We start from the raw sequence: 27,284 nt of genomic DNA, 5'->3' as shown, positions 1-27,284 counted from the left end.
TATGTATGGCCATGTAATATGTGACATACTGTATACCACATGAAGTCTGGAATCCAGCCATTCCAAGTGAACTCAAGGCCGGTCTGGTGAATCACTATGTAACTACATAATTGCCACAGAATTCTGTGTTACCAGTATTAGTGATTGGCTGTCTCCATGACTTCAGTACATTACCATGGGAACCCACATGTGCAGACTTCTCTGTAGGTAATGCCAGCCCACAGCCCCCATACCGATTCACTCGTCTTTTATTCATAGATTTTTCAAAATCTTACGATCATATACGGCATCTAGTCTACCACATGCAGACATATTTAAATGATATTTACAAAATATTTGGGTCAGAAGTTTTTTTGCGAATAACTAAGAATTTTTGTAGATTCGGTTGCAATGAGTTTACAGCCTTCTAGTGTGTCATCAGAACCAAGTCACCATAAATTTGACAACTGCAGTTTCAAATTGCAACCTTCTTAATTTAATAAAACTTGATGAGAAGCATTTCCAATAGAATTGGTATGCAATAAGCAAACTTTAAACATGGATTATTTCCCACTTCTGAGGTTCAAAATTAGTTCATGGCTCACGGAGGGATAACAACCTCCAGCATTCTTAAAATGAAGGGAAACAAGATAATACAACAAAGTGTGTTATTTTATTAGATAATCCAACTTGACCGATACTCTTTCATGAACGAATGAGTTACTTTTATGCTTGCTTTGGAAATGTAATACATGTGTATCTTTAACTCTCTCATGTGGTTTTTGATAATACATTTATTTTCAACGAAAACACCTAACATCATGCAATAGACATTTCCATTCTTAATAATGTGCATATTTCCATGCTGAATAATGTGTACATATCCATGCTTAATAATGTGCATATTTCCATGCTTAATAATGTGTACATATCCATGCTTAATAATGTGCATATTTCCATGCTTAATAATGTGTACATTTCTATGCTTAATAATGTGCATATTTCTATGCTTAATAATGTGCACATTTCCATGCTTAATAATGTGCACATTTCCATTCTTAAAAATGTGCATATTTCCATTCTTAAAAATGTGCACATTTCCATTCTTAATAATGTGCACAATTCTATTCTTAAAAATGTGCATATTTCCATTCTTAAAAATGTGCATATTTCCATGCTTAATAATGTACACATTTCCATTCTTAAAAATGTGCATATTTCCATGCTTAATAATGTGCACATTTCCATTCTTAATAATGTGCATATTCCCATTCTTAATAATGTGCATATTTCCATGCTTAATAATGTGCACATTTCCATTCTTAAAAATGTGCATATTTCCATTCTTAAAAATGTGCATATTTCAATGCTTAATAATGTGTACATTTGGAAATGGTTAATTAATTTGGCTTCAGTACAGTGAATGTATCTCAACACCATATCCCTCTTTGGAAGATCAACATTTTAACATTGAACTATAAAGAAAGAAATTCAAGTTGATTTTTACAGCAGATGTTTGGTTCGCACCTTTCATGCATTATGCGAGATCTCGCAGCGACCGAAAAATCACCTATTGTATGTAAGAGTATGTGCATCATACTGTAGACTTGCTTTAAGCCATAGTATGATAGAAATGTATGGCACACTACAGCTTCTAAAATTAAAGAGGGCTATGTTACTGAGACAAGTACTAGGCATCTCCAATGACTCCATGAAAGTCAAAATAAAGTGGACTACCAATACATAATACTTAAGTGCACACCGCCAGATATTTGATCTCCACAACAACAACCTGCCAGCAAAACAACATCGAGCTGTAGCTAGGCTTGCATAGCTATTAATACTGAGCTATCTTGTATCACACAGCCCACACATAATGCCGACTACCAGGGCACTCAACAATCTTGCAAATTAAATCTCTCAGCTCAGATCATGCATGCAGCACATAGGCACTAAGGGGACACTTTATGGCTTATGGTTATCTTGGTTGTCCTGCTAAAACAACAGCAGTGTGTTTTTCAAAGCTAAGTACCAGTAAAGACAGCAACATTTTCTGGCATGCAGCAAGCACTACTATAAAATACTTAATTTTCGTTATTTTCGCTAAAGTAATGATTCTATGAAAACATTCCGCGAATATACTTTTTTTCGTATATTTTACATTCAACTTGTCAAAAATCAGTGAAAATAAAATCCATACAAAACACCCAAAAAGGCTTTTCAATGAAAGTTAATTTCAGCTAAATAAAGTTTTTTACAGTATGTGTTATTATCCACATGTATTATTAAATTTTGCATGACATGAAACCAGACTCAAACTTTATCTAGTATCTGATTTACGTACTTATCAATATCAAATGACATTAAACAACAATTCAGGCTACAAACCACATACAGGACACATATTCATGAGGTTATCACCTGATATCATTTGTTCTAGAACTGGTTGATAACAGAGACAGTAGCAACCAGCTCTATCAATAAGTGATATCAGATAATAAGTATTAATCACATGACCAACTTTAAGTGTCAAAAAGTCAGATAAATCATATTTTCACAGAGCTACATTGTATACTCACAAATCATATGCTAATTTGTCCAATAATAACAGAAATAATACCTTTTTATTCAAAACGAAAGTTATTATCATGTGTCTTGTGCGTGATTATTTATTATCCAGTCGGAAGTTCATATCGTGACAATAAATAATAGTATTGACGCAAGACTTGTTTTTAAACATGCTTAAACTAATGATGAATATTATGAATACTGTGACATTTATCTTACCATATAAGCTTGTGACATTACACACTAAACATTACAACTGTGAATGACATGCACCACAGTCATGTGATAGTATAAATAACAATTCAGTCAAAATTGTGGTCAATCAGAAAAAAAAAACCTGTCCTCAGCAAATTGCTAAGAGAATAATTGGATGATGTTGCTAAAAAGATTAACAAGCAGTTATTTTAGGGATGAATAACACTTCATTAAGGTGTTCACGCTGTGCAAGGATTTCAAGGAATCTCAAGACAAACTAGGACAAAGAGATATAATTCACTTAAAGATACTTGATATTGTTTGCTGAAGCATTAAAGTTAGAGTCTGCTGCTTATGTAGGTATTTAAAATATTACAAGACGACCAGGACTGTCTCCATATTGTTATACATATGAATAGAAACACTAAATCTATCAGCAGTCAACACTTACTGTGCTAGTCCTTGTTGTGGTCCTGTGGTTAATTACCATTCACCCAACCAATATGCACTCTTGGTATTTTATGTCAAGAAGTATATGGTTCTCTTAGCAAAGATAAAAGTGAAATTGACTATAACCTAATGGTTCAATGGTAGCTATTGGGAATACAATGGATATATCCATTGGTAGAACCTGGGTTTGTGGGTAGAAACCTTGGTAGAAACTGGGTTTGTGGGTAGACCCAATGGTAGAAACTGTTTTAGTGGATAGACCCCTTGGTAGAGGCTGGGTCAGTGTGTAGACCCCATGGTAGAAGCTGTGATTGTGGGTAGACCCCATGGTAGAAGCTGTGATTGTGGGTAGACCCCTTGGTAGAAACTGGGTTTGTGGGTAGACTCAATGGTAGAAGCTGTTTTAGTGGATAGACCCCTTGGTAGAGGCTGGGTTAGTGTGTAGACCCCATGGTAGAAGCTGTGATTGTGGGTAGACCCCTTGGTAGAAACTGGGTTTGTGGGTAGACTCAATGGTAGAAGCTGTTTTAGTGGATAGACCCCTTGGTAGAGGCTGGGTTAGTGTGTAGACCCCATGGTAGAAGCTGTGATTGTGGGTAGACCCCTTGGTAGAAACTGGGTTTGTGGGTAGACCCAATGGTAGAAACTGTTTTAGTTGATAGACCTCTTGGTAGAGGCTGGGTTAGTGTGTAGACCCCATGGTAGAAGCTGTGATTGTGGGTAGACCCCTTGGTAGAAACTGGGTTTGTGGGTAGACTCTATGGTAGAAGCTGTGTTAGTGGGTAGACCCCTTGGTAGAAACTGTTTTAGTCGCTACACCCCATTGTTGAAACTGGGTTTGTGGGTAGACCCCATTATAGAAGCTGTCTTAGTGGGTAGACCCCATGGTAGAGGCTGGGTTAGTGGGTAGACTCCTTGGTAGAAGCTGTGTTAGTGGGTAGACCCCTTGGTAGAAATTGGGTTTATGGGTGGACCACATTGTAGAAGCTGTGTTAGCGGGTAGACCAAATAGTAGAAACTGGATTAGTGGGTAGACCCATGGTAGAAGCTGTGTTTGTGGATAGACCCCTTGGTAGAAGCTGGGTTAGTGGGTAGACCCCATGGTTGAAAACTGAGTTCGTTGGTAGAACCCTTGGTAGAAGCAGTGTTCGAGGGTAGAACCCTTGGTAGAAAGTGTGTTAGTGGGTAGACCCATAGTAGAAACTGGGTTAGGCCTAAAAAAAAAAGGTGTGTTTCAGGTAACGAGCTAGAAAAAAATAGGTAGGGTAGGTCAGATTTCTTTTTTTTTTTATTAATCTTTTTTTTTTGCATTCAAACAATTTCGACAAGTTGAAATACAATTTGCTGAAAAAACATAATTAGCATGAATATATCTGGGTCTTTATTCAATACCCAAATATTAATTGAATTTATATTTTGAGATGATAAATCTTTATATTGGTCAAAATTGCTCACATGGGCAACTGATATTAGTTACATTTGTAGTTTCAAATTAATGACACCACCAAGATATCAAGTATCATACTCAATGGATCTTGTTGATCTCAGAATTCAAAAACAGCCATTGAGGACAATTGTTGATATCTAGTTCAACTGAGGCCAACTAAATAGAATGTGAAAAAAGACAAGTTTCAAAGATGTTCAAGTTTTATTCAAGTTTCCATGTTCAATGTTCATTTATTTATAGGGTCTCGTGCAGCATGGGAGATACCCTTCACTGGTGCATGCAGCTCATCTTTCCTTGATACAAAATGTATACCTGCTGCATTCTTCACGTCTGTAAACAAATATTAAATTGACCTACAACTTGCAAGTGTGTTGTTTTTAGGATATAAAAAATATATAATTATGCTATTCTAATTTTTTACAGTTGTATAAAATCAATTAAAAAAAGACTATTTATAACATTTATTGCTATAAAACACACCGTTTTTACATTAAAATAAAGTTTGCAAATAATTCCCGGAATAACGAAGCCTACTTAATCTTATAATTGGACAAAATAATTTGTAGGCACTTTATATTAAAATTTAATGGATTGTCAAATTCAGTTACAAATTAAAAGTAACTCGTTTATATTTCCTGAATACAGGTAAAAAATAAATACCGAACGTTATTTATAAGAGCGCCATAGTTTATACACGTACTTTGAGGTTTTGATCAATGGTAGAGACTTTTTCTTAGTCGAAGCAGACATCAGTACTTAGAATGGATTTTTCGTCTCTGGCGATGCGGGTTCTGTGCATTTATCAAGTCCCGAACACATCGTGCTGTCCGGCTCAGGGACACAAGTGAACTTTATAAATTTAGTCTCAAATGAATTGACAACGCTCGGCACGGGCGATTTGAACATCGAGTCCGTGTTTCCGATTTTTGTTCACGGCCCACGTTCGTTCTCTGCTAACGCAAACTCACAGAACGATTGTCCCGTACATGCGTACAAATCTTCTAAATCCTCAAAAGTTTCAGTTGTTAGAGGAATAAACGACCTCGATGTCCGAACATTGTACTTTGAACATACATTTTTTATTTTATTATTTTATTATTATTTTATTCCACTTGCACTGGAGGTGGCAATTTTGGAATCTAAAAATAGGTAAAATGGTGGCACGTGATGTGGTATGCGATCGCTGATTGGCTAAAAGACGCATCATCGACCACACATTTCCAAACACCATCGGAAGTCGGGACGAGACGAGACGTCATCATCAAATAGCAAGTTTTTTTGTTTTTTTTAATTTAAACTGTGTAATAAATTAAAATCTTATATATGTTGAAAAAAAAATTAGGATCAGGACGTATTTTTAGGTAGGGTCGGGTTACCGGAAACACACCACTTTTTTTTTTATTTTAGGCCTTAGTGGGTAGACCCCTTGTTAGAAGCTGGGATAGTGGGTAGACCCCTTAGTAGAGGTTGGGTTAGTGGGTAGTCCCTATGGTAGAAACTGTGTTAGTGGGTAGACCCCTTGGTAGAAACTGGGTTTGTGGGTAGACTCTATGGTAGAAGCTGGGTTAGTGGGTAGACTCCATTGCAGAAGCTGTGTTAGTGGGTAGACCCCATGGTAGAAACTGGGTTTGTGGGTAGACTCTATGGTAGATGCTGGGTTAGTGGGTAGACTCCATGGTAGAAGCTGTTTTAGTGGGTAGACCCCTTGGTAGAAACTGGGTTTGTTGGTAGAACCCTTAGTAGAAGCAGTGTTAGCGTGTAGACCCCTTGGTAGAAGATGTGTGTGTGGTTAGACCCCTTGTTAGAGGCTGGGTTAGTGGGTAGACCCCTTAGTAGAGGTTGGGTTAGTGGGTAGTCCCTATGGTAGAAGCTGTGTTAGTGGGTAGACCCCTTGGTAGAAACTGGGTTTGTGGGTAGACTCTATGGTAGAAGCTGGGTTAGTGGGTAGACTCCATTGCAGAAGCTGTGTTAGTGGGTAGACCCCATGGTAAAAACTGGGTTTGTGGGTAGACTCCTTGGTAGAAGCTGTTGGTAGCAGCTGGGTAAACTCAAATTAGTAACTTTAAACATGCATTACTCCTCAATCCACAGAATCCTTCACATAATATTGGAAACATTACAGCATGACAGATTGGTATGAATGAACAAATGACTACATTTAGAAACCATTTATTGTTGTAGGGGCTACATTGTATTTCAAAATATTGTAAAGGCGTGGTTAATGTGATATTAACAACAATACAAATAACTAAAAAGTGTAACATACAATCCGTTTTAATCACCCTTGTCAAAATCATAGAAATGATCCAGCTGCTTATTTTTGATTGGCTTAGACTTAAAGAAGACAGAGCATAGTTGATTAATAAAGTACATAATTTAATAACAAGTGTTATTATATCAATTTACACACCACAACATATCGGGATTGACAATATGTTGATGTTGTTGCTTTATTCAGGCCTGTTTATGGACACAAGTGGGTAGCGGTAACTGACAGACTGCATTGAGGGACGTGTCATATGACAAGCAGGTTAAAGACACCACAAGCCATACAACCAATAACAGTCTAAGCTTTCACTCATTGCATACGTCAAACTGTTGTCACAAAGGATCAACTCCCAAAGTTTAAACAGAATGACAGAAATCGAAAACACAGCAGCCCTTGTAACTGAGTAATTCGACAAGTTGTTGTGGTTGAGTTCAGGACAATAACTGAAACGACACACACAGTAACTATGTCTGTGAACGATATCTAAAACACCACGTAACAAAACAAAAAAGACATTAGGTCAAACTGGTGCGAAGCGTCGCGGCTGTTTGGAGCCAGGCACACTGGACTGTGACTGATGGGTCAGAAATTGTCACATTACCATTAAATAATCTCAGACAACTCAACATGTTGAATCACTTGGGTAATGGTCTGATTGAGAAGTCTTCACTAATGACCAGCTTGGTATTCAAACGTAGAGCAGTGTATTTCATTTAAAATGTTCAAATTTAGTAAGTATACTATCTTTTTAGAGAGGTTTACCTGTATCAGGTCCTTGGTATTTAGTTTTGACATGGTTTCACTACATCAAGTCCTTTGGTGTTCAGTTTAGACAGGCTTCACTATATCAGTCAGGTCCGTTGGTGTTCAGTTTAGACAGGTTTCACTACATCAAGTCCTTTGCTGTTCAGTTTAGACAGGCTTCACTATATCAGTCAGTCCCTTTGGTGTACAGTTTAGACAGGTTTTGCTATATCAGTCTGTGGTGTTCAGTTTGGACAGGCTTCACTATATCAGTCAGGTCTGTTGGTGTTCAGTTTAGACAGGTTTCACTACATCAAGTCCTTTGCTGTTCAGTTTAGACAGGCTTCACTATATCAGTCAGTCCCTTTGGTGTACAGTTTAGACAGGTTTTGCTATATCAGTCTGTGGCGTTCAGTTTGGACAGGCTTCACTATATCAGTCGTATTGGTGTTCAGTTTAGACAGGTTTAACTAAATCAGTCTCTGGTGTTCAGTTTAGACAGGCTTCACTATATCAGTCTCTTTGGTGTTCAGTTTAGATATGCTTCACTATATCAGTCTCTTTGTTGTTCAGTTTAGACAGGCTTCACTATATATCAGTTTCTTTGGTGTTCAGTTTAGTCAGGTTTTACTATATCAGTCTCTGGTGTTCAGTTTAGACAGGCTTTACTTATATATCAGTCTTGTTGGTGTTCAGTTTAGACAGGCTTCACTATATCAGTCTCTCTGGTGTTCAGTTTAGACAGGCTTCACTATATCAGTCTCTCTGGTGTTCAGTTATATAGCCGGATTTCACTGCATCATACAAGGGTAATCGTATAAGTAAAGCCTAGATTTTAAACTGTAACTTTGTCCGAGATGTAGACCACATGTCCTGTCAGATATCAGCATGATGCCATCCTCTGATGTTACAATAAACTATTACGACCTTTACATGATTGTAACAAGACTCTGCATACCATCAACCTTAGCCAGGGTATTGTTTTCCACCATAATACTCTACATACAAGTATGTGGTCTAAAAGCTACCCAGGCAAAGTTTCTGTTCGACAGAAATAGCTGACAATTTTTACAATTACCAAAAACAGAAATAGCAACAGAAAATAGACAGGATGTGAAAACAAAGAGTCTGTTGTAACTATCCAAATGCAAAAAATGTTACTTGTTCATAGTTTCATGTGAGTGTTGGGCCAAACCAACAGAAGTCACTGTTAATCAAAGACAGAGTCTGAAAATGGTGAAGAACGTTTGTTTTTTTATACACTGTCATCTCAGCAATAGGTTTATTTGAAGCTGCAGAAAAAAAAGTTTGACTTTCCAATTTCCAGGTCGGAAAGGCTTGTGTAAATGCAGGGAAGATAATAATCAGCCAGTCATTCTGTGTGTATTAGTAAGCAAATAACACCGAATAAACGGCAAGGTAAAGACTATGTCTAATTATAGTAAATACGTACTGCGTGCGTGACTCGAACCGGCGTTCGCGTACGGCACCTAATTAATTCTGTGTGTATTGGTGTTTTAAGTGAGAAAATTTACCATCATGAAAACAGTTTTTTTTTTTTTTTTTGTAAAACCTACACATTTCAAATAATTTATATTTGGTGTGATAATATACAATACTACATGTACGTCGCTAATACTAGGTTGTTTTTTTTAAACTAATTATCAACTTGTTGAGCCACTTCATAAATTAAATGAAAAATCAAAAATATTGTTAGATTTGTGTAGGGCACTGACGTGTGTTACCAGGGATTGAAATAGAATTTTTTCCCTGCATGCGTAGTGTGCTTGTTGAATTTGAAATTTACCTGCACTAACATGTTGTGAAATGCACTACTTTTAAAGTTTAAATAAAATTTACGGGTTCTCGATTGATGCGATCACGAAAGAATTGTTTTTTTTTAGTTGTTTCACAATGTTGGTTGAACTTAAATTTAGGCTTAGTGAATATAATGAGAAAATTTTATTTCTACATGCACAGCGTGCACATTATATTTTGAGTTTATTTACACTAGCTAATAATCTATGTGCATAGTGCAGTGTGCACCAGGGTATTTCGATTCCTGGTTACACACTATCAAGCATTATGTTTCCTATTCTTAATTCAAATTTGTGATGGGTGATGACATGCTTTAGAGAGGATGATATTTTCATAGAAAATCTATGTTTTGAATCTAAATAAAATGTGCCATTTGCGACTAGCGAAGCAATAGCTGAATCCAGTAGCTTCTAGAATCACTCCAAAACTGTCCATCTTATTTAATTAATATTACGCGATGGACTGGCTATCCATTAAAGCAATATTAAATATATTCAGAGAAATATATATATATTTTTTAAACTTAATGATTTGGTATCAATAGTTTTTAACCATCAATACTAAACTACTATAAACAACTTCATGCATTGAAAATCACAAAATTTTCTAACACTGAAACTTCCTCTGGGGCTACAACACAAAGACTTTCTTAAAATTTTGTCTTCACGAATACCATTAAATACAGAAATTGCGAATATTTCCAACAGCAAAAATTAAAAGGTTTACAGCATGTGTGTCCAATAAACTATCAAATATGCAATACAAGTAGATTAACTGTCAACTTTTGAGCATGTGTTCAGATAGCCTTCAATTTAATTAATTGTTTGTGCCAAACTGTTATCAGAAGTGTGAACACTGACAAGATGAATTAGGTGTGAATTTAATGTACAGAGTTATGTGTTTTACCATATTTGCATAATACTGTTGAATACTTTATTTTCGCTGAAATGACTTTTTGGGTGTTTTGTATGGCATTTATTTTCACGGATTTTTGTCAAGTTTAATGTAAAATATAGGAAAAAAGGTATATTCACTGGATTTTATTTTCACTGAATCATTCCTTTAGCGAAAATTAATTCCAAGCGAAAATAAATTATTTTACAGTAGCCATTTATTACTTTGCTGGAGGTTATACACATGGACATTCCGTACATACAAATGTAGGTAAGCAAAGTTGAAAACTAATTCCCCGACTACTTTCAAGAACATTGAATTGCAAACCATATCAACATGGGTTATTATGTGCATGTTGTACAAACAAAGAAATCCGAATTTAAAAAAAAAAAGCAAAAAAGTTTGTTTTGTTTTGATTGAGAGATACCTACAAACAGGAACATTTAATTTTCAATTTGTAGTACACTTTGAATTGTCCTTAACAGGGAAGCAGCACTTTTGTCAGGTTGCAACATTACTATTATCTGCCCAAGGTAAACAGAATAAAGACTGCAATCTGCTGGTCATTGCCATAGCGATCGGGAACCTTGATTTTAGCTTATCTCTATAATCAATTATGTGCAAATCAGCAAACTGTAGTACTGTTCAGACCTTGGTGAGTTAATAAAGTAAATGATATACTAGTAACCCACCAGGTTTAATAACTACTACATTAATAAAATATTACTTTGTTAACTGTTTAGAAACTTGTGTTATTGTGTACAGATAAAGTTTAGAAATAGAAATGAATATGACCATTGGGTATATGCATAATTATCAATCCAAATCAATAGGGACCAAAACCTCATGGTGCAACAAGGACAAGGACAAGGATAATGTTGCTTGAAATGTGAACAATGATACACAAGCATGGGTTGGATCCAGTGTTCCCTCTAAGCCTTATTTTCGCTCAATTTTCTCAGATTCAATTGTAGTTTCTCAGTGAAATTTTGTCTTTTGAGAAACTTTCCATGCATTTTGTATGCAGAAAAAACATTTCAAGGGGAAAATGGGCAAATTTTCACAGTATTCTCAGAATTCAAAAAAGTTAAAGGGAACAGTGGTTGGATCTGAAGGTGTCTTAGAGCTGCACAAACAATTTCTCCCAAAAGAATATAAAGAAAATAAACAAAGCAGTGATAGTATAACTCAAGTATTTTTTTTACTGGTATACTTGGTTACATGTAACTTGTATCACATTCTTTGGCCACTGGAGAGAAACATTTTATCCTGCAATGTTTTATTCTGAATGCCACCATATGTGTATGTGCGTCATTCCGAGTGGGAGTAGAAATACAAACTAAAAATTCATTGATGGAATTTGCCAATACAAATAAGGTCAATGCTGATATATTCCTGGCAAGGTATTGTCATTAGCTTTTAGCCCCATGGCATAATTGAATTGAACATGATTTTTTCAAAATAAAAGTGGCCACTTTTTTTTTCAGTAATTTGCTTTGAAAACGACCTAATATAATTGTTATTAAATTTAGACAGCACTAACACAGGAAACTGCATTTGCAAAGAAGGAAGTGGGTAAATAATAAATAACATGCATAATTACCATGAGTTATTTTAATTCTGATATTTAATTTTTTTTTTTAATTTAAACCGATTGCCAGTCTACCTACCACACATGACTAGTTCCACCATCTGCCTTTGCTGCAGACTCTGTGTCTGCAATAAGACTACACATCATAAAACAAAATGATGGCCAATTTAGTCTGTCCTCATACATACTGGTAGACACAGGGTTAAAGCATGGGTCACCACCATAAATCAAGTACCCCTATTAAAATAATTACTATAAAGAGCATAAACCAATATAGCACAATGTTGTGTCCTTCAAGGCAACACCAATAGTAAAATTAATTAATGGGGTTTTTATGCATTTTAAACATGAAAGCCTCACATATACGGCCATGCAACAAAAGCTTTCTCCTTATATATACATGTATACTAAAAATAATACATGAATTCATAAAAAAAAACATCTGTTGACCACCTTTCTCAATTGTCCTATAAGCCTATTCCTCATTAACAATAGGTTTAAAAGATACATAATGAAAAAAGTATAAAAACAAGGAAATATTTTTATTATTAGCTTTTATTTCACTGAAAATAACGGTTTAAAGCAGCAGTTAGGAAGTACATGTTTATGTCAACAGTTTACTTTACTTACATTGTATACAGAAAACCATTATTGAACAAGACAACTGTACAACAACTGTACTTTACCTATTTAAATTTTTTTTTATGTTAATTCTGCAAAATCTACTTGACACACGAATAAATAAGATGCACTTCGACTGTGAGTAGACAGTTACGATGTAGCATGTAAAAACTAGAAAAACATGAACATGAAATACTGCTACATTTTTTTAATAGGAGTCATCACCTGCGCATGCGTCAGATGGCCATAGGGTGTCATTGTTTACAAACAAGCGGCTACCCATAAACTTTTGCGTTTTTAGCGTGTGTTATTGTCGCGTGTGTTGTTATTGTCGCATGCACAGGTGACAACTCTCCTGCTTTAAAGTATAAAATATACTTTTGGGAAAAAAAAATAAACAAAATGCAATGACTCAACCAGGAGAAGAATGTAATGACTTGAATTAACCTTTTGAACAACATTTTTCGAGAATTTTTTTTCTAAATTTGGACAAAAATGAACATAATTCCTAATTACAGGCATTAATCACAATTTTTGACAGACGAATATGGGAAACATGTGTTTTTTTTGTCAAAGGCGACAAAAGTTGACTTTGGGTTCAAAAGTAAAGTAAACATTAATACTCCAAGATTAACTGCTAAGTATACCCATCATTTAGCAAAGTATGTGATAATAATGTCTTCCACACATGTCCACAGTGTCAACAGGAATTTCATCTCAAATTTCCATGAAAAAATAAAATTATAAGGACATACTTAAGGTCTATTAGATTAATATACAGAAAGAAAAAAAATCAATGCATGGATTTCTCCTCATAGCTACTCAAACATATGAGAGACTTTACTACATTGCTTGATTTTCGCTATTGCATGCATTTTCAGAATTTGGAGATTTTAGCGCATTCATGAAAAACAGTTTCGTGAATTTTGCAAAAATTTGTCTCACTAAATACAGTATTCAGAATGCACTTCTTGCATGTGGATGAGAAAAGAAAATTTATTGGTTTCCTTCATCCAGATGGCTATTCTCCCAAGCTGTTGCCAAAGAAAATGCCACTTTTTAAACTCTTTTTAGTATATCACTTGAATGACAAAACCAAGCAGGGGAGGAGACACAGTTATGAATATATTATTGAGTGAAGCCAACGTGAAAATTTAGTAGCAATCATGTGTACCACTTATCCACCGCTTCCTACCAACTGCTGATTGGTTAATAGACTAATGGCAGCAGTGAGAAATGAACTATCCTGTCATGCCATGGACTAGATCAGTATTACAGCTGTTAGCATGTTTATTAGGATTATCTTTTAGGTAAGGGGTAAGCTTATAATATGCAAATTAGTAGCAAGGATGTGAACACTGTAAATTACCATATAGTCTATAAAGTCAATGAATGTGTACATGTAGCTCACATAGGCCTTATTTATAAAAATTATTGTCGTTTGCAAATATCTGCAACAGATATAAACCACATGCAGTAGGAACTACAAGAATCATAAACAATCTCTGTGAATAATATAAACTAATGCTACATTTGTATGAGCCCAAAGTTAGTCTTAGGATCAGATTACCATATTATTTTAAAGTGACATTGCTTCCATCTATGAGTATTGTGTCTTCAAGACTTCCAGATAAAGTAATCCAAACTAACAAACATTGTAACAAGTGTGATTCAACCAACCCACCAGGACTAACAAAGTGGTCAAGTACATAGAGATAAGCTAAATAACCAATATGACTTTAAGTAATTAATGCAAGTACAAGGCCCAATTAGTACAGTTATGTTGAAGAAAGAGATTAGACCAAACAGTTCAGTTGCACATTAAATATGACTGACTGATCTTCAAGGTGATATTCACTGAACTGTTTAACACACATCCGAAGGGACCCTGATAAATCAAAAGTAAGGTCACCTTAAAATTCAAATGTTTCTCTAAAAGAAGGCCTAACAGAAACAAGATACAATAAAGAAAGTAGCCTGCCATCTGTCAGTGATAGTTAAATCATTTTTGGATTTTTCATGGGAATTTACCATGTTATAATATATTTTGTTACTGTAATGACTGTACAAGTTTTAGCAGACTGTATGAATTCAAAACATCCCACATATACTGGTAAATTTTGCAAAGTAGACTACTGTACCTTGAATAGGGCATTACAATTGTATTAATAGTACAATAAGGTTTCATTTACAGTAAAATTTGGAACAATTTATAATTCTTTCAAAATATACCATTAAATTAATTACATTTTTTTATGTGTTTTATCAAATCAATGAAATGAAATTAAGAAAGCAACTCCGCTAGGATATATCAAGTTTGCAAACTTAAATATGGGAACGGCAGGTTTTATGCGGACAATAGAAATTACCGACACTACAGTGGGCATTCAAACAAAGGCAAGACAGGACTCGGCTATTGTACTGCATATAAACACACTCGAACAAGAAAAGAAGAATTTTTGTTAAAAAAGAACAACCACTTGCCCCACTCCTAATCATATTGGGTTCCTGGTTTCCATACTTTGTGCAAATGTAGGCCACTTACGATTGCTACTCCAAGACAGTTTTCCTCTCCTTTGATTAGAAAAACTTAATGTACCAGTAATTTATGTTCACTCACAGTTAAGTGGTCTCAAGACAAATGTCTTGGTCAAGGTCAATATTCAGGACTTTTTCCCAAAGGGTGGACCATACAATGCCCTTTGTACCAACTATTTAAGTATCTAAAGAATTTGTTGTAGGCATGAAACATTTACTGATCTCACTATGTCTGATTAATATGAGTTTAGATTATATTCTGATATGGTTGGTCTAATAGTTCATACGATTTACTCCTCGCTAGATAATAGAAATTATCACTGGATAGAAATTCTTATATTTCTAAATTTATAGAAAAAAAAAAGGAAAATGTATGTAAAATGCAGCAAGTTCTCTGACATGAGACATTTCCCATGTTTTTTGCTGTCAAGAGACAAAGTGTCGCCCAAAAATATGAAAAAAAAAATCACAATTTATAAATTATGTAAAATTTTATTCAAACCAGTTTTCAGATTGAAAATTTGAGTACACAATCACCACTATATAGGGAATAAAATACTCAATGTCTTCTTAAGTTCCACTTAGATGGGTAATTGTCTCAGAATTTCTAAACTGTAGAAACAATACATGCCCACATATTTATCACTGTAAAATGACCATTTTCACTGGCTTTAAATTTCGCTGATTTACCATTTCAGGCATATTCAGTGGGTTTTAAATTCACAGTTTCATCATTTAGATAATGTGTTCTATGCTAAATTTTACATATTCACTTGGTTTTAATTTAGTTCATTTTTTAGCCAGCGAAATAAGCAAAATTAAAACCCAGTGAATAATTAATCCTTTTACAGTACAATGTAGCTAGCATGCCTACACATATTACCATTCTGAGAAATCTCAGAGAATTCTCAATATAATTTTGTAGAGAATTCTGTTCATGGCAAGCCTTATATAATTATGAATTTAATTATTAAAGGAAATGCTTTTTTTACCAATATCACCAGGTTGTATTTTTTGGCCTGTCCTTATGATGCATGCAGAGAGATTGAAACATCCTAGAATTATCAATTATATTTTGCTGGCAAACATATGGTATTCGCAAGACATGCGCACTGGAAACCAGGGTGTAAGGATATGGAAACATTTGATGAAGGTGAACACAAGGTCAGACATTACACAAGTAAATTTCAGACATAAATATTAAAAAGTTCACAAACCAACCTCAAAATTTACTCCTATTTTGAAAATACAATGTAGCGCGATATTCATATGCAATCAAGCCAAGCCTCTCCCTAAGAATTTTAATCATTATAGCTAGGTTTTATTTTTATTCATTTTGCTGATAGCTCGTAGAAATTAATATATATTTCTATGTTTATAGAAGAAAATAAAAAGAAAAAAGCTTGTAGAACATTCCGCAGATATAATGAGCATTTGTTAGTATTTTCGTCATTTTTTTTCAAACTTTCCAACTACGTGATTTACCGTAATAGAACAATATTCTCAAGCCAACTTCCTCTTAACTTTGTACAACTTTGCACATTGAAAAAGGAATTAAACTAAAGACAAGTGAACCATACAATACATTGTTTTCATCTCAGTGAAATTAAAACCATATACCAGCCACAATTATAATACTGGCCATTATTATAAATAATTTTTTTTTGTACTTGCATGTGTATTGCAATATCATAACATCTAAATTACTACAATACGATCTTATATCTCCTCGCTCGATTAAAAACACTCAAAAATAGTTTAAAGTTCACCAGTATTTTTAGTTCCACCAGTGGATGTTGTGGTTTTATTAGACATAGACATTAGGAACATCAGGGGGTAAAAACTACATATACAGACAGCATTGTCAGTGTCACATTCATGCTTTGCAACAGTGACTACATTGATTCGTCTGTTTAGCTGTAATGTCATAGGCCAGTGAGCTGCCGCTGACAGCCACCAGCACAGCATATCAAAACAAGCAGTGACTGCGTTTGTTAACAGTTCCATTGTGCCACAGTACATACGAAGTCTTCTATGAAGTCCTCACAGGCAAGACTCGTTGCTTATTGTGGCTGACTGCACTCACTTGCCTGCATGGTCTCAAAACTGTAGAACTGACTAGGTATGGTCTATCAGCATCAACAGGTCAACCCTGTCTTATTTTAAATCACAACAGATGAGATCTGCCAGCTATACGATCCAGTTCATCTAGTTTAACCCTAAACCTACTATTATTGGCTGTCCAGTATTTTAATTATCAGTTATATGGGAAATTAAAACAATAGTTTTGTTGTTGAAAAAGCAATTAATCGCTACCAGCTTTTCCTATGACACGTGCACAAGACTTCCTGGGTTGTCACAATGCCTTTTATAGTTTTATTCGTGGAACATTATCATTTAATTGGATGTGAATTGGGGCGTTAAAAATACAGAGTTTGGACTGTGTGCTCGACTGCCTACATGTGTTATTTTAAGCAACTCAAAATAAATGTCAGCTATTATTAGTGTAAATAACTCTACGATTACTTTTCACGGACACGAAGAAGCGATATATTGTACGTACATAAAGGCATGTGTTCTATGTTTTAAAAGTTGATAATAAAAACGAAAGTTACTCATCGCAAATATGAAATATTTTCATGATGTAAGCCACCAATTAAATCAAACCCAATCCCAAAAGACGTGGATATTTTTTTTCAATATTTAATGTTGTTGTAGAGTACATTTGAAATCGGTAATTCTTTTATTGTGAAATTTCAAAGGCTGACCTGAGGTGTCCGTTTTTTAAATGCACTGCGGGAACAGATTGCGGTATTTTGCGATCAATAGATCGCGTAAATTTTTAAAAAATACTTACGAACTTTCACAGATTTTGCGTCCATACACTTGACAAGATCTTCTAAATTTGTCACTCGCGAATGTAGTCGGGCAGATCGGTGTTGGATTAATTTAGCCTCACTTGTAATATCATCAAATATCGCAACCGCATGTTTTGATAGACTGGAGAGCTGATGCAGAACTCCACACAGTGTGTTATTGGTCACGGCTTCTAGCTCATTGCTTATTGACTTGTCCAGCGGTTTCTTGCTCAAAGCGACCGGCAATACTTTCCTTTTAACGAACGGCATCGTGAATATACGTGGAACGACACGATCATTTGCGATTTTCAATTAAAACAGCGCACCTGAGTTTCAACACTTCCATGTACGCGACCGACGCCATTTTGTGCTATGACCACATAGCGCCAACCGGCCCCGCTCTTACCGTTACCGGAAGTCCTCCCGTTTAACCGTAACAGATTTCTTACAATTATGTGACTATTTCCATCTAGATATGTTTTGTTAATTTTTAAGCATATCATAATGTTAAAAATATATTTCTAGAATCATCTATGAAAAATATTTTCCCAGAATCATGATGTAATAATTTTGAAGTCTTTGATATTGAAGGGAGGCTGGCAGCAAGTGTAACTGCTAAGTTTAACCGCTCCCCAACAAAGCGTGTGAATGGAAAACAAGCCATTTATTAAAACTTACGATTTGCATAAATTTACATAAGTAAACAACCAATCAACCTGCACATGCAAAAAACAAGAACACCCTCAATGATACACTTTGACTGTCATTGAGCGGTCCACTCATTTGAAGCGTACAATGAACCAACTGTGGGCGGTTTTTATTTGTTGAGTGGGAGTCAGTGTTCTCGGAAGAGAACAACTTTGCGGAAAACGTATCAGAATTAAACAACCGACTTCAAAACAGGACTTTTGCTTTAAAAAGTGAATGCGTTGTACACATAAAGTGGCAGCCATGTTAATGAATGGGGAACAGGTTTTGAGAACGTATGTACACGGCTGTTGTGAGCGTACATATCAAGTTACTACAACCCTTTTCTATTGTCTATTCAAGAATTTATGTGGTTGCAAATGGTTCACCGACTATCTAGGCGTTATGCCAAATCTGAAAGGACCCATCTTGTATTACATAATTTTAGATGAAATCCCAGCGCCATCCTGATATACGACCTTCTCAAATGAAATGTTTACGATTAATGAAACGCCCCAGCTCTTCACAACTTGCCGTATCATATCATTCTGTCTGTGGATGAGCCTGTTATACAGCAAAGTAGAATATAGTCACGGGAAACGGAATTAAATATCACCTTTCCAGGCAAATAGGATCGGTTTCAAGTCGATTTTTAAAATGTTGATCACCAATATATGAGAATGCGTCATATGGTCGAAAGGAGCAAACTTCCGCTATAAGGTCCGTTACGTATCGAATTCGTGATCGCTTGTTTATGTTAGCGAATTGACATAAATTCACTCAAACGCCACCGGAAATTGCAATACAATGACTGTTTTAATAGTGTGTTTAGATGACTGGCGTTATAATAAAATATATACAGAATTGAAATTTACAAATGCGTCGTCCAAAATCGCACTCGATGTAAACCTCAGACTTATAGTAATCAGGGACTGTCAACTCCCACTGCAACGTTTTCTCCTATTAATGCATATAACTGATGAATTTGGCATCTAGAAACATTGAAACATTTCTTTCTAAGGTTTATGGTGTATAGGTGTAGCGTCATATTTTTGTGGGAAAATAAAATATGTAATTTTTATTATTTCAGACTAATAAAACCGTACATGTGATTGTTTGTCTATTGATTTATTTTTTTTCATGCACTCTTCTATTTCCCATACATATTTTAAGATGATGTGCGCCCTCGCACGATGAGGCGCTGTTACTCTCGATAGAGGGCGTATGCAAAAGAAATGTAGAATGCCTGCAATTTGCGGTCGTCTCAGAACACCGTGAAAATTCTTCAGCGGCCTGAGCTTTCGTTTACCCACGCACGTTTTATGGTGCTAGTGTTTGACACACATACTCGAAAAAAAGAAGCATTTGTTAACTAGTAGTAAAACTAGAAGATAAATATCGTCACTCCCGGAATTTGTTTGATTTTTAAATCATGCTCAAACGAAACCGACATCAAATATTTATCATGTCATATGATATTTAACAAATGTTATGGAAAAGGGAACGTGACATGGGCGTGTCAGGTCCAAAACTTTATTTGCACATAAATTCAAGTCGGAGGTGCTCTTGCCAAATTACGACCATTCATTTATGTTTTCGTCAATTTTGTGAATTTCAACAACTGATTGCAAACGAAACTATGATTACGCAATGAATCGCACAGTTATGGAATACGTTGGATTTGGAAAATCTCTAGTTCATGTAAGAGGGTAGAACGTGCGTATTTGTAGACTAACGATCAACATTGATCTATGTACGCATGCGTTATGCCTGCTTAACAATGGCGTCACAAAATACAAAAAAACGTGTTGTTGTTCTAATATACATGTATTTCATTGATAATGTAAGTACAGGTTTTCGTGTAAATGCATAACTCAAAGTAGACACCCACATATTTGAGTTTACGAAGTAATTCAAACAATCAATTCATCGGGGCTTCCAAAAACATACAATTGATTGGGAGACGGCTTTATCAAGAAAACGAGTCTCGCCGACCACAATACATTTATACAAAACCATAGTTATCCTTACTATACGAGATCACATATGTATGTTCTTGCAAAATTGCTTGTTAACAAATTGTGAATTTGCAAAAACTTGCAATTTCCTATGATAAAAAAAGAACTCGGCTAATGGTAAGTACCTTTAAAACAGTTTTCGTAAACTTACAATTTCCCATGATATAAAAGAACCCGGCTAATGGTAAGTACCTTTTAAAAAGTATTAAAAAGGATCATAATATGTTCGATCCACCCACAGGGGATAGAACTAATCAATGCATTATTACCGCTGTCAGGTGATATGTAATCAGGATTACGTGACTGTCGGTGGTTGTCCATTTGTTATCTGGGAGATGTAAAGTCCGGTACATCAGCATGACGACATTTTTGAATTCGTATCCCCCAATATTTCCTATTATCTTTTGCTTATCAATTTCAACACCCCCAAAAAAATCCGATAGCTGATTCGAATCCTAGGTAGTCTAATGCGTTGTCCTGAATACAATAGATGTGAAGAGTGTGGGTCACCCCAGATGACTGTGAAGTCCGAGTAATGTACTGCTCGCTGGTGAGTGTCACTCTAATCTGAGCCAGGTATCTTTGTCTGGATGGCAGCAATAGTACACTTAGTGTTGTACGATCCACACTGGTAACTACCTTTAGCATCAGGTTTTGTCAGACAGATGAAGCAGAATTTCTTCCCACAGAAGCATACCATATGCTTACAGGCTTTGTCGTGTTCAATCAGCATGCCACATGAAGGACAAGCACGACGAGAAGGACAATTGGGGACGCCCACGATGGTCTTCTTGGGGCATGTACGGAGAATCTTCAGACGCGGGTCTTCACCACTGCAGCTGCTATTGCCGCAGTTGGAAATGCTGCCTTTAGTCTTCCATTCATGCAAACAAAACCAGCAGAATTCGAACGTTTTGCTGCGTTTATGAGTGCATATGGCGCATATACAGCGTAAATTCTTTTTGTCAATGCGCTCACAAAGCGTCTTGCATTGTGGACATTCTTGGATTCCCTGAGCTTTGCGAAGGAAGTTTGTAGCTATCTTAGTTTCAAATTCCTTTTTCTCTGCGGGGGTGAGGACCGCCAATCGCCTGACGTCCACGTACGCCCACTCCTCATTACAGTACGACGTGTAATCGTTGCTAACGTAGGGGCACAGAAAACGGAATTTCCCACTAGTCAACAGGCTTCTACAAAATGCAGTAAGAGATTCTGGCCCGATTGCATGGCCGCATGGCATCTTGGCTCGCTTGTTTTCTGGATCATCATCCCAAGTAATCATGTCCGGCGCATCTGTAAGCTCTACGTCTTCGTCCAACTGCTTGGCATGCTCTTCGGTCGACCCACCCCGTAGACGTTGAACAACAAACAGCGTTGAGTTGTTTTCTATATAATAATCGTACAGGTGCTTGCCTTGGCCTGCTTGTAGTTGTTTTGACCCATACACCACTCGTTGTTCTTCAACAGGTAGTCTGTTCTTGTCCTTGATTTTCCTAAGAAGGTCATCCACAGTTGCATCCTGAAAAGAGCCCGTGTTCTATGTCAGTACACACTGTTTATTTAGTATTAGAGTTCGGAGAGAGGACTATGGGGGTGTTCGGGTGGGGTGCTCATATCATAAATCTGAATTAGAAGGGGCGTATTCAAATTGTCACATAAAACATGTATATATAGATACAAATCATTGAATGTTACCCAGGATTGGATTGCCTACCATACTAAGGGTTAGAAGAATTCTATAGACTAGGGAACCAGGTGAGCAGAGAATCAAAACTCATGCGAACCCAGAATAATTCAATTTACCGTGGACACTGAAATCGAGTACGGGCAGAATTTAGAGACACCTGGTTCCGGGTTTTCCGCCCCAATATATACACATGATTACCTTATGGATATCCACAGTTACCGTCTTCCCTTCAACCCCATTTATAAACAACTGCCAGAGATTTGGATCACGGGGTTCAGACATGTTGATGTGATGAGAACGGTGAAATCAACAATAAAGGTATATAGCGTCGACTGCGTCCAGATCAGTGACGCACATGTTAAAACTCTTGTCCTTATATAGGAGTCTAGAGTGTTCGGGTACCTACTTGTGCAAACAACAGGTGCTTCTTCCGCCTTTTAAAATAGTTAGAGAATTTCGACATGGTAGTTTAAAACTAATAATTACTGTAAGTTTAGATTCTTAATATAGTTATAATACGATTCAAAAACCGTTTTAGGTGCACACTGTTACAGAAGAGTCATTATCGAATATCACGCAATAAGGCGTATTGATATACGAGTCCTACAGGTGATTACGCCATTAAATTAAAAACACATTACGTATATTCCATATTTAGACGTACGGGGAAAACACAACTGCCTGCCATATGCGGAACAATATACATAGTTATAAACTACATTTGACGCGTTCATATAACAATTTAGTCGCGTTTTATATGTCCTTATATGTACTACGATATATACATACTAGTAAGAGTATTGAGACGTCAGAATGAGCTTGAGTAAGCAGTTAACTGGCAGGTAACTATTATATTCTCTCGGCATACTGACCATTGCAATTGTCGTCATTACGGGTAACTATAAAGCAAATTATAGTACGTAGCATGCCTTCGAAATGATGATTCGTAAAAGCGGTATGTTATTGCTTAATAATTGTCTTTGACTACAAGTTTATTGGCAAAGCAATGAAGTATGTCAAGCATATATGAATGCACAGTGAGAAATGTACTATATGTATATCTTTCACGCCCAGTCCGTGTTAACATAATAAATAACATAACCTGACCCAGAAGATGTTTTATCACGCAGATTACAAAAGGAGCTGACCTTAGTGCAGAAAAGCCCACCGTGCGGTATCAAAGTCCAGCTACTATCAGATAATCTTTATTTATGGAACGCAGAAATACCTGGTCCTAAGCAATCACTGTATAAAGGTAATTTGGCACACTCATCATCTGACCACTAATTTTTAAAGTTGCCACAAAGTTTAAAAACTAATCTTTAATAATTGGAAAACTTATTTCGTGTTTTGAAATCGATGATATTACATTTAGGTACTCAAATTGTGTGAAATATCGATTTTTAATAAATAGGCAAAAGAAAAAAAATATTGTTTGCATACACAATCTGAACATTCTAAGAATCCCAAGCCTGGGAAACGTCGCGTTTTTGATGATTACAATGCTAATTATGCAAAGAGTAATGTCCAATTTGATTTCTTTCAGGAGGAAAATTCAAAGTACAGATATCATTTCCGTATCCTTTAATTACACATTTTGTTTGTCATGTGACACATGTTCTGTTACCACTCCAAGATTACAAATAAATTTACACAGACATTCAATATACAAATTATACGAATTATTGTTTCTTTAACCTTATTTATAGAGATAACTACCCGATGGCGCCACCACTGGTGAGTCTTGCACATTTTTTCCTACAACAAACATCCAATCATGTGTTACCCGTGTTACATGTATACCATATACTGTAAAAAAGCATTAATTTTTAATATTTGATATTTGAGCATTTAACCTATTCACGAGAATTTTGATTTTTTATTTGACTATCGGTGAATCTAGTAAATGTAAAACCCGTTGAATAATTAATGCCCGTCTCTACAGTGCAGTGATGAAAAATATGAAACTTTTGTTTTGATAAGCAGGACATTTTCATGTATGTATAATTCTTTCAGAATTCAACGTTCACCGTGCGTGGTTCATGAAAACATGAGAATATGTAATATTACTTAATAACAATGGTATTGATTGTGTTTATAGGTCCACTTTCTGACCCCGATCTACCACCTGAACGTGAGTCAGAATGGAGGGCAGGTCTGTCTCGGATTGTTGAATAATGACACATGGGTTGCCAGTGGAAACATGGAACAGGTGCCCAATGCTTTATTTTCAATACTCATCAAACCGGAAGAAGATAATGCATTCGACCACGAAATACTTAATAATTACCACCATTTCAGGTGGACATATGATGACAGAGCCAGAGAAAGTGCCAGAAAAGCCAAATGAGCATTCTAATAGAAACTATGAGATGATCACAAATTATTCATTTTTTTTAAAAGAGGAAAATTTAATGATGTACCCCAGAAAACAGGAAACGCATGTCTGAGACAAAATATACGCAAACTGTCCTTGTGTAACATGTTTTTCAATGCTTATGTTTTAATTTCAATCAGGCTTGGACACACTCGTAACGCTTTTATACAGATCGCATGTTCTATATTGATAGTTTCTATTTCGTAAAAATGACGTAAATATGTCAAACAATGTCGCTCAAATATGTGCTCGTCATCTAAAATACAGTTTATTAGTATATCTTTTAAACGACTACTGGTCAAAACGATATCGACGTTTACGGCATTTACGCCATAGAGGGCGCGATTTAAATGAATGGTGGATTTCAATCTCTTTATTTCGAAATTGTTACTGATAATCTAACGTAACTGACCGGCATATTTCTTTACAGATTATAATCATTATCTTGAGGGCAACTTCCCTAATTCTTTTTTTTTATACCTATTTGTGAAACAAATATTTTGGATGCAATAAATACTCCCAAAGCTGTTAATTACATTTCTCATTCCTTGACCCACATTGTCAATATTTCAAGGTACTTTTCCTGATCCCCTGAAAATAACAAAAAAAAAATAGTCCGATTTATAAAAAAACGGTGCAGCTATGGAAGTAATAATTACAGACCTATATCAGTTTTCCCACTTCCAGCAAAATCTTTGAAATTATACAAGTAATTAATAAACAATTATCTTGACAAGAAAAATATACTCCTAGACAGACAGTTCTACTATAGCACAAAACTTGCCCTAGCTGACCTTGTGGCTGACACAGCTGATAACACGGACAAGGGCCATGTCATTTTTGGAGTATTCATATACCTTCAAGAAGCATTTGTTACCATAACACCCTTCTCCATAAACTAGAACACTATGGAATAAGGGGATTGCTTTTAATACTCTTTAACAACTCAGTAAATTCTCAGTAACCGCCTACAATCGGTTACTATTGTTAATACAATTAAATGTGGACACCACATTTTAATTGTATAAAGGAGCAAATGGACTGCAAAGTAGTGGCAAAGTACTGCAAAGTAGTGGCAAAATACTGCAAAGTAGTTGCAAAATACAGCAAAGTAGTGGCAAAGTACTGCAAAGTAGTGGCAAAGTACTGCAAAGTAGTGGCAAAGTACTGAAAAGTAGTGGCAAAGTACTGAAAAGTAGTGGCAAAGTACAGCAAAGTAGTGGCAAAGTACTGCAAAGTAGTGGCAAAGTACTGAAAAGTAGTGGCAAAGTACTGAAAAGTAGTGGCAAAGTACTGCAAAGTAGTGGCAAAGTATGGAAAAGTCGTGGCAAAGTACTGCAAAATAGTGGCAAAGTACTGCAAAGTAGTGGCAAAGTAGTGGCAAAGTACTACAAAGTAGTGGCAAAGTACTGAAAAGTAGTGGCAAAGTAGTAGCAAAATACTGCAAAATAGTGGCAAAGTACTGAAAAGTAGTGGCAAAGTACTGCAAAATAGTGGCAAAGTACTGCAAAGTAGTGGCAAAGTAGTGGCAAAGTACTGCAAAGTAGTGGCAAAGTACTGAAAAGTAGTGGCAAAGTAGTAGCAAAATACTGCAATGTAGTGGCAAAGTACTGAAAAGTAGTGGCAAAGTACTGAAAAGTAGTGGCAAAGTACAGCAAAGTAGTGGCAAAGTACTGCAAAGTAGTGGCAAAGTACTGAAAAGTAGTGGCAAAGTACTGCAAAGTAGTGGAAAAGTACTGCAAAATAGTGGCAAAGTATGGAAAAGTCGTGGCAAAGTACGGAAAAGTAGTGGCAAAGTACTGAAAAGTAGTGGCAAAGTACTGCGAAGTATAGGCAAAAGTACTGAAAAATAGAGGCAAATTACTGAAAAGTAGTGGCAAAGTACTGAAAAGTTTGGCAAAGTGGGGCAAAGGACTGCGAAGTCGTGGCAAAGTACTGCAAAGTCGTGGCAAAGTACTGCAAACGTGGCAAAGTACTGCAAAGTAGTGGCAAAGTACGGTAAAGTACTGAAAAGTAGTGGCAAAGTACTGAAAAGTAGTGGCAAAGTACTGCAAAGTAGTGGCAAAGTACTGAAAGGTAGTGGCAAAGTACTGCAAAGTAGTGGCAAAGTAGTGGCAAAGTACTGCAAAGTAGTGGCAAAGTACGGCAAAGTACTGAAAAGTAGTGGCAAAGTACTGCAAAGTAGTGGCTAAGTACTGAAAAGTAGTGGCAAAGTACTGAAAAGTAGTGGCAAAGTACTGCAAAATAGTGGCAAGGTACTGAAAAGTAGTGGCAAAGTACTGCAAAATAGTGGCAAAGTACTGCAAAGTAGTGGCAAAGTAGTGGCAAAGTACTGCAAAGTAGTGGCAAAGTACTGAAAAGTAGTGGCAAAGTACTGCAAAGTAGTGGCAAAGTACTGAAACGTAGTGGCAAAGTACTGCAAAGTACTGTAAAGTAGTGGCAAAGTACTGCAAAGTAGTGGCAAAGTACTGAAACGTAGTGGCAAAGTACTGAAACATAGTGGCAAAGTACTGCAAAGTAGTGGCAAAGTAGTGGCAAAGTAC

The 27,284-nt window shown here is 36.0% G+C and overlaps 3 protein-coding genes across 4 annotated transcripts in view; 1 reads left to right on the top strand and 2 right to left on the bottom strand.

The window, feature by feature from the left end:
- The window catches only part of LOC100372015 (uncharacterized), a 54,883-nt gene extending 36,515 nt beyond the window's left edge, over positions 1-18,368 (bottom strand). For both annotated transcript variants that reach the window (XM_085504969.1, XM_085504970.1), the window contains exon 1: positions 17,972-18,368. In XM_085504969.1, the coding sequence (XP_085361095.1) occupies positions 17,972-18,242 (271 nt within the window). In that variant the 5' untranslated portion in view covers positions 18,243-18,368. The remainder of the gene's footprint in view (positions 1-17,971) is intronic.
- Positions 18,369-20,467: 2,099 nt separating this feature from the next.
- On the bottom strand, positions 20,468-22,733 carry LOC100371864 (uncharacterized). Its single transcript, XM_002733607.4, has 2 exons — positions 22,563-22,733; positions 20,468-22,196 (listed from the first exon to the last, which is right to left on the bottom strand). Exons 1-2 carry the CDS (start codon positions 22,644-22,646, stop codon positions 21,240-21,242), a joined length of 1,041 nt encoding a protein of 346 aa, XP_002733653.2. The 5' UTR covers positions 22,647-22,733; the 3' UTR covers positions 20,468-21,239.
- Positions 22,734-23,027: 294 nt separating this feature from the next.
- On the top strand, positions 23,028-25,273 carry LOC144349938 (ubiquitin-conjugating enzyme E2 D4-like). The gene is made up of 5 exons (XM_078008278.2): positions 23,028-23,206; positions 23,495-23,619; positions 23,911-23,941; positions 24,074-24,101; positions 24,466-25,273. Exons 1-5 carry the CDS (start codon positions 23,178-23,180, stop codon positions 24,712-24,714), a joined length of 462 nt encoding a protein of 153 aa, XP_077864404.1. The 5' UTR covers positions 23,028-23,177; the 3' UTR covers positions 24,715-25,273.
- Positions 25,274-27,284: the final 2,011 nt, after the last annotated feature.

The sequence above is a fragment of the Saccoglossus kowalevskii genome, chromosome 11 (assembly GCF_978046115.1).
Source record: "Saccoglossus kowalevskii chromosome 11, keSacKowa6.1, whole genome shotgun sequence".
Taxonomy (NCBI): Eukaryota; Metazoa; Hemichordata; class Enteropneusta; family Harrimaniidae; genus Saccoglossus; species Saccoglossus kowalevskii.
Note: the sequence above shows the minus strand (reverse complement) of the source record. Positions and strands in the feature narration are given on the sequence as shown.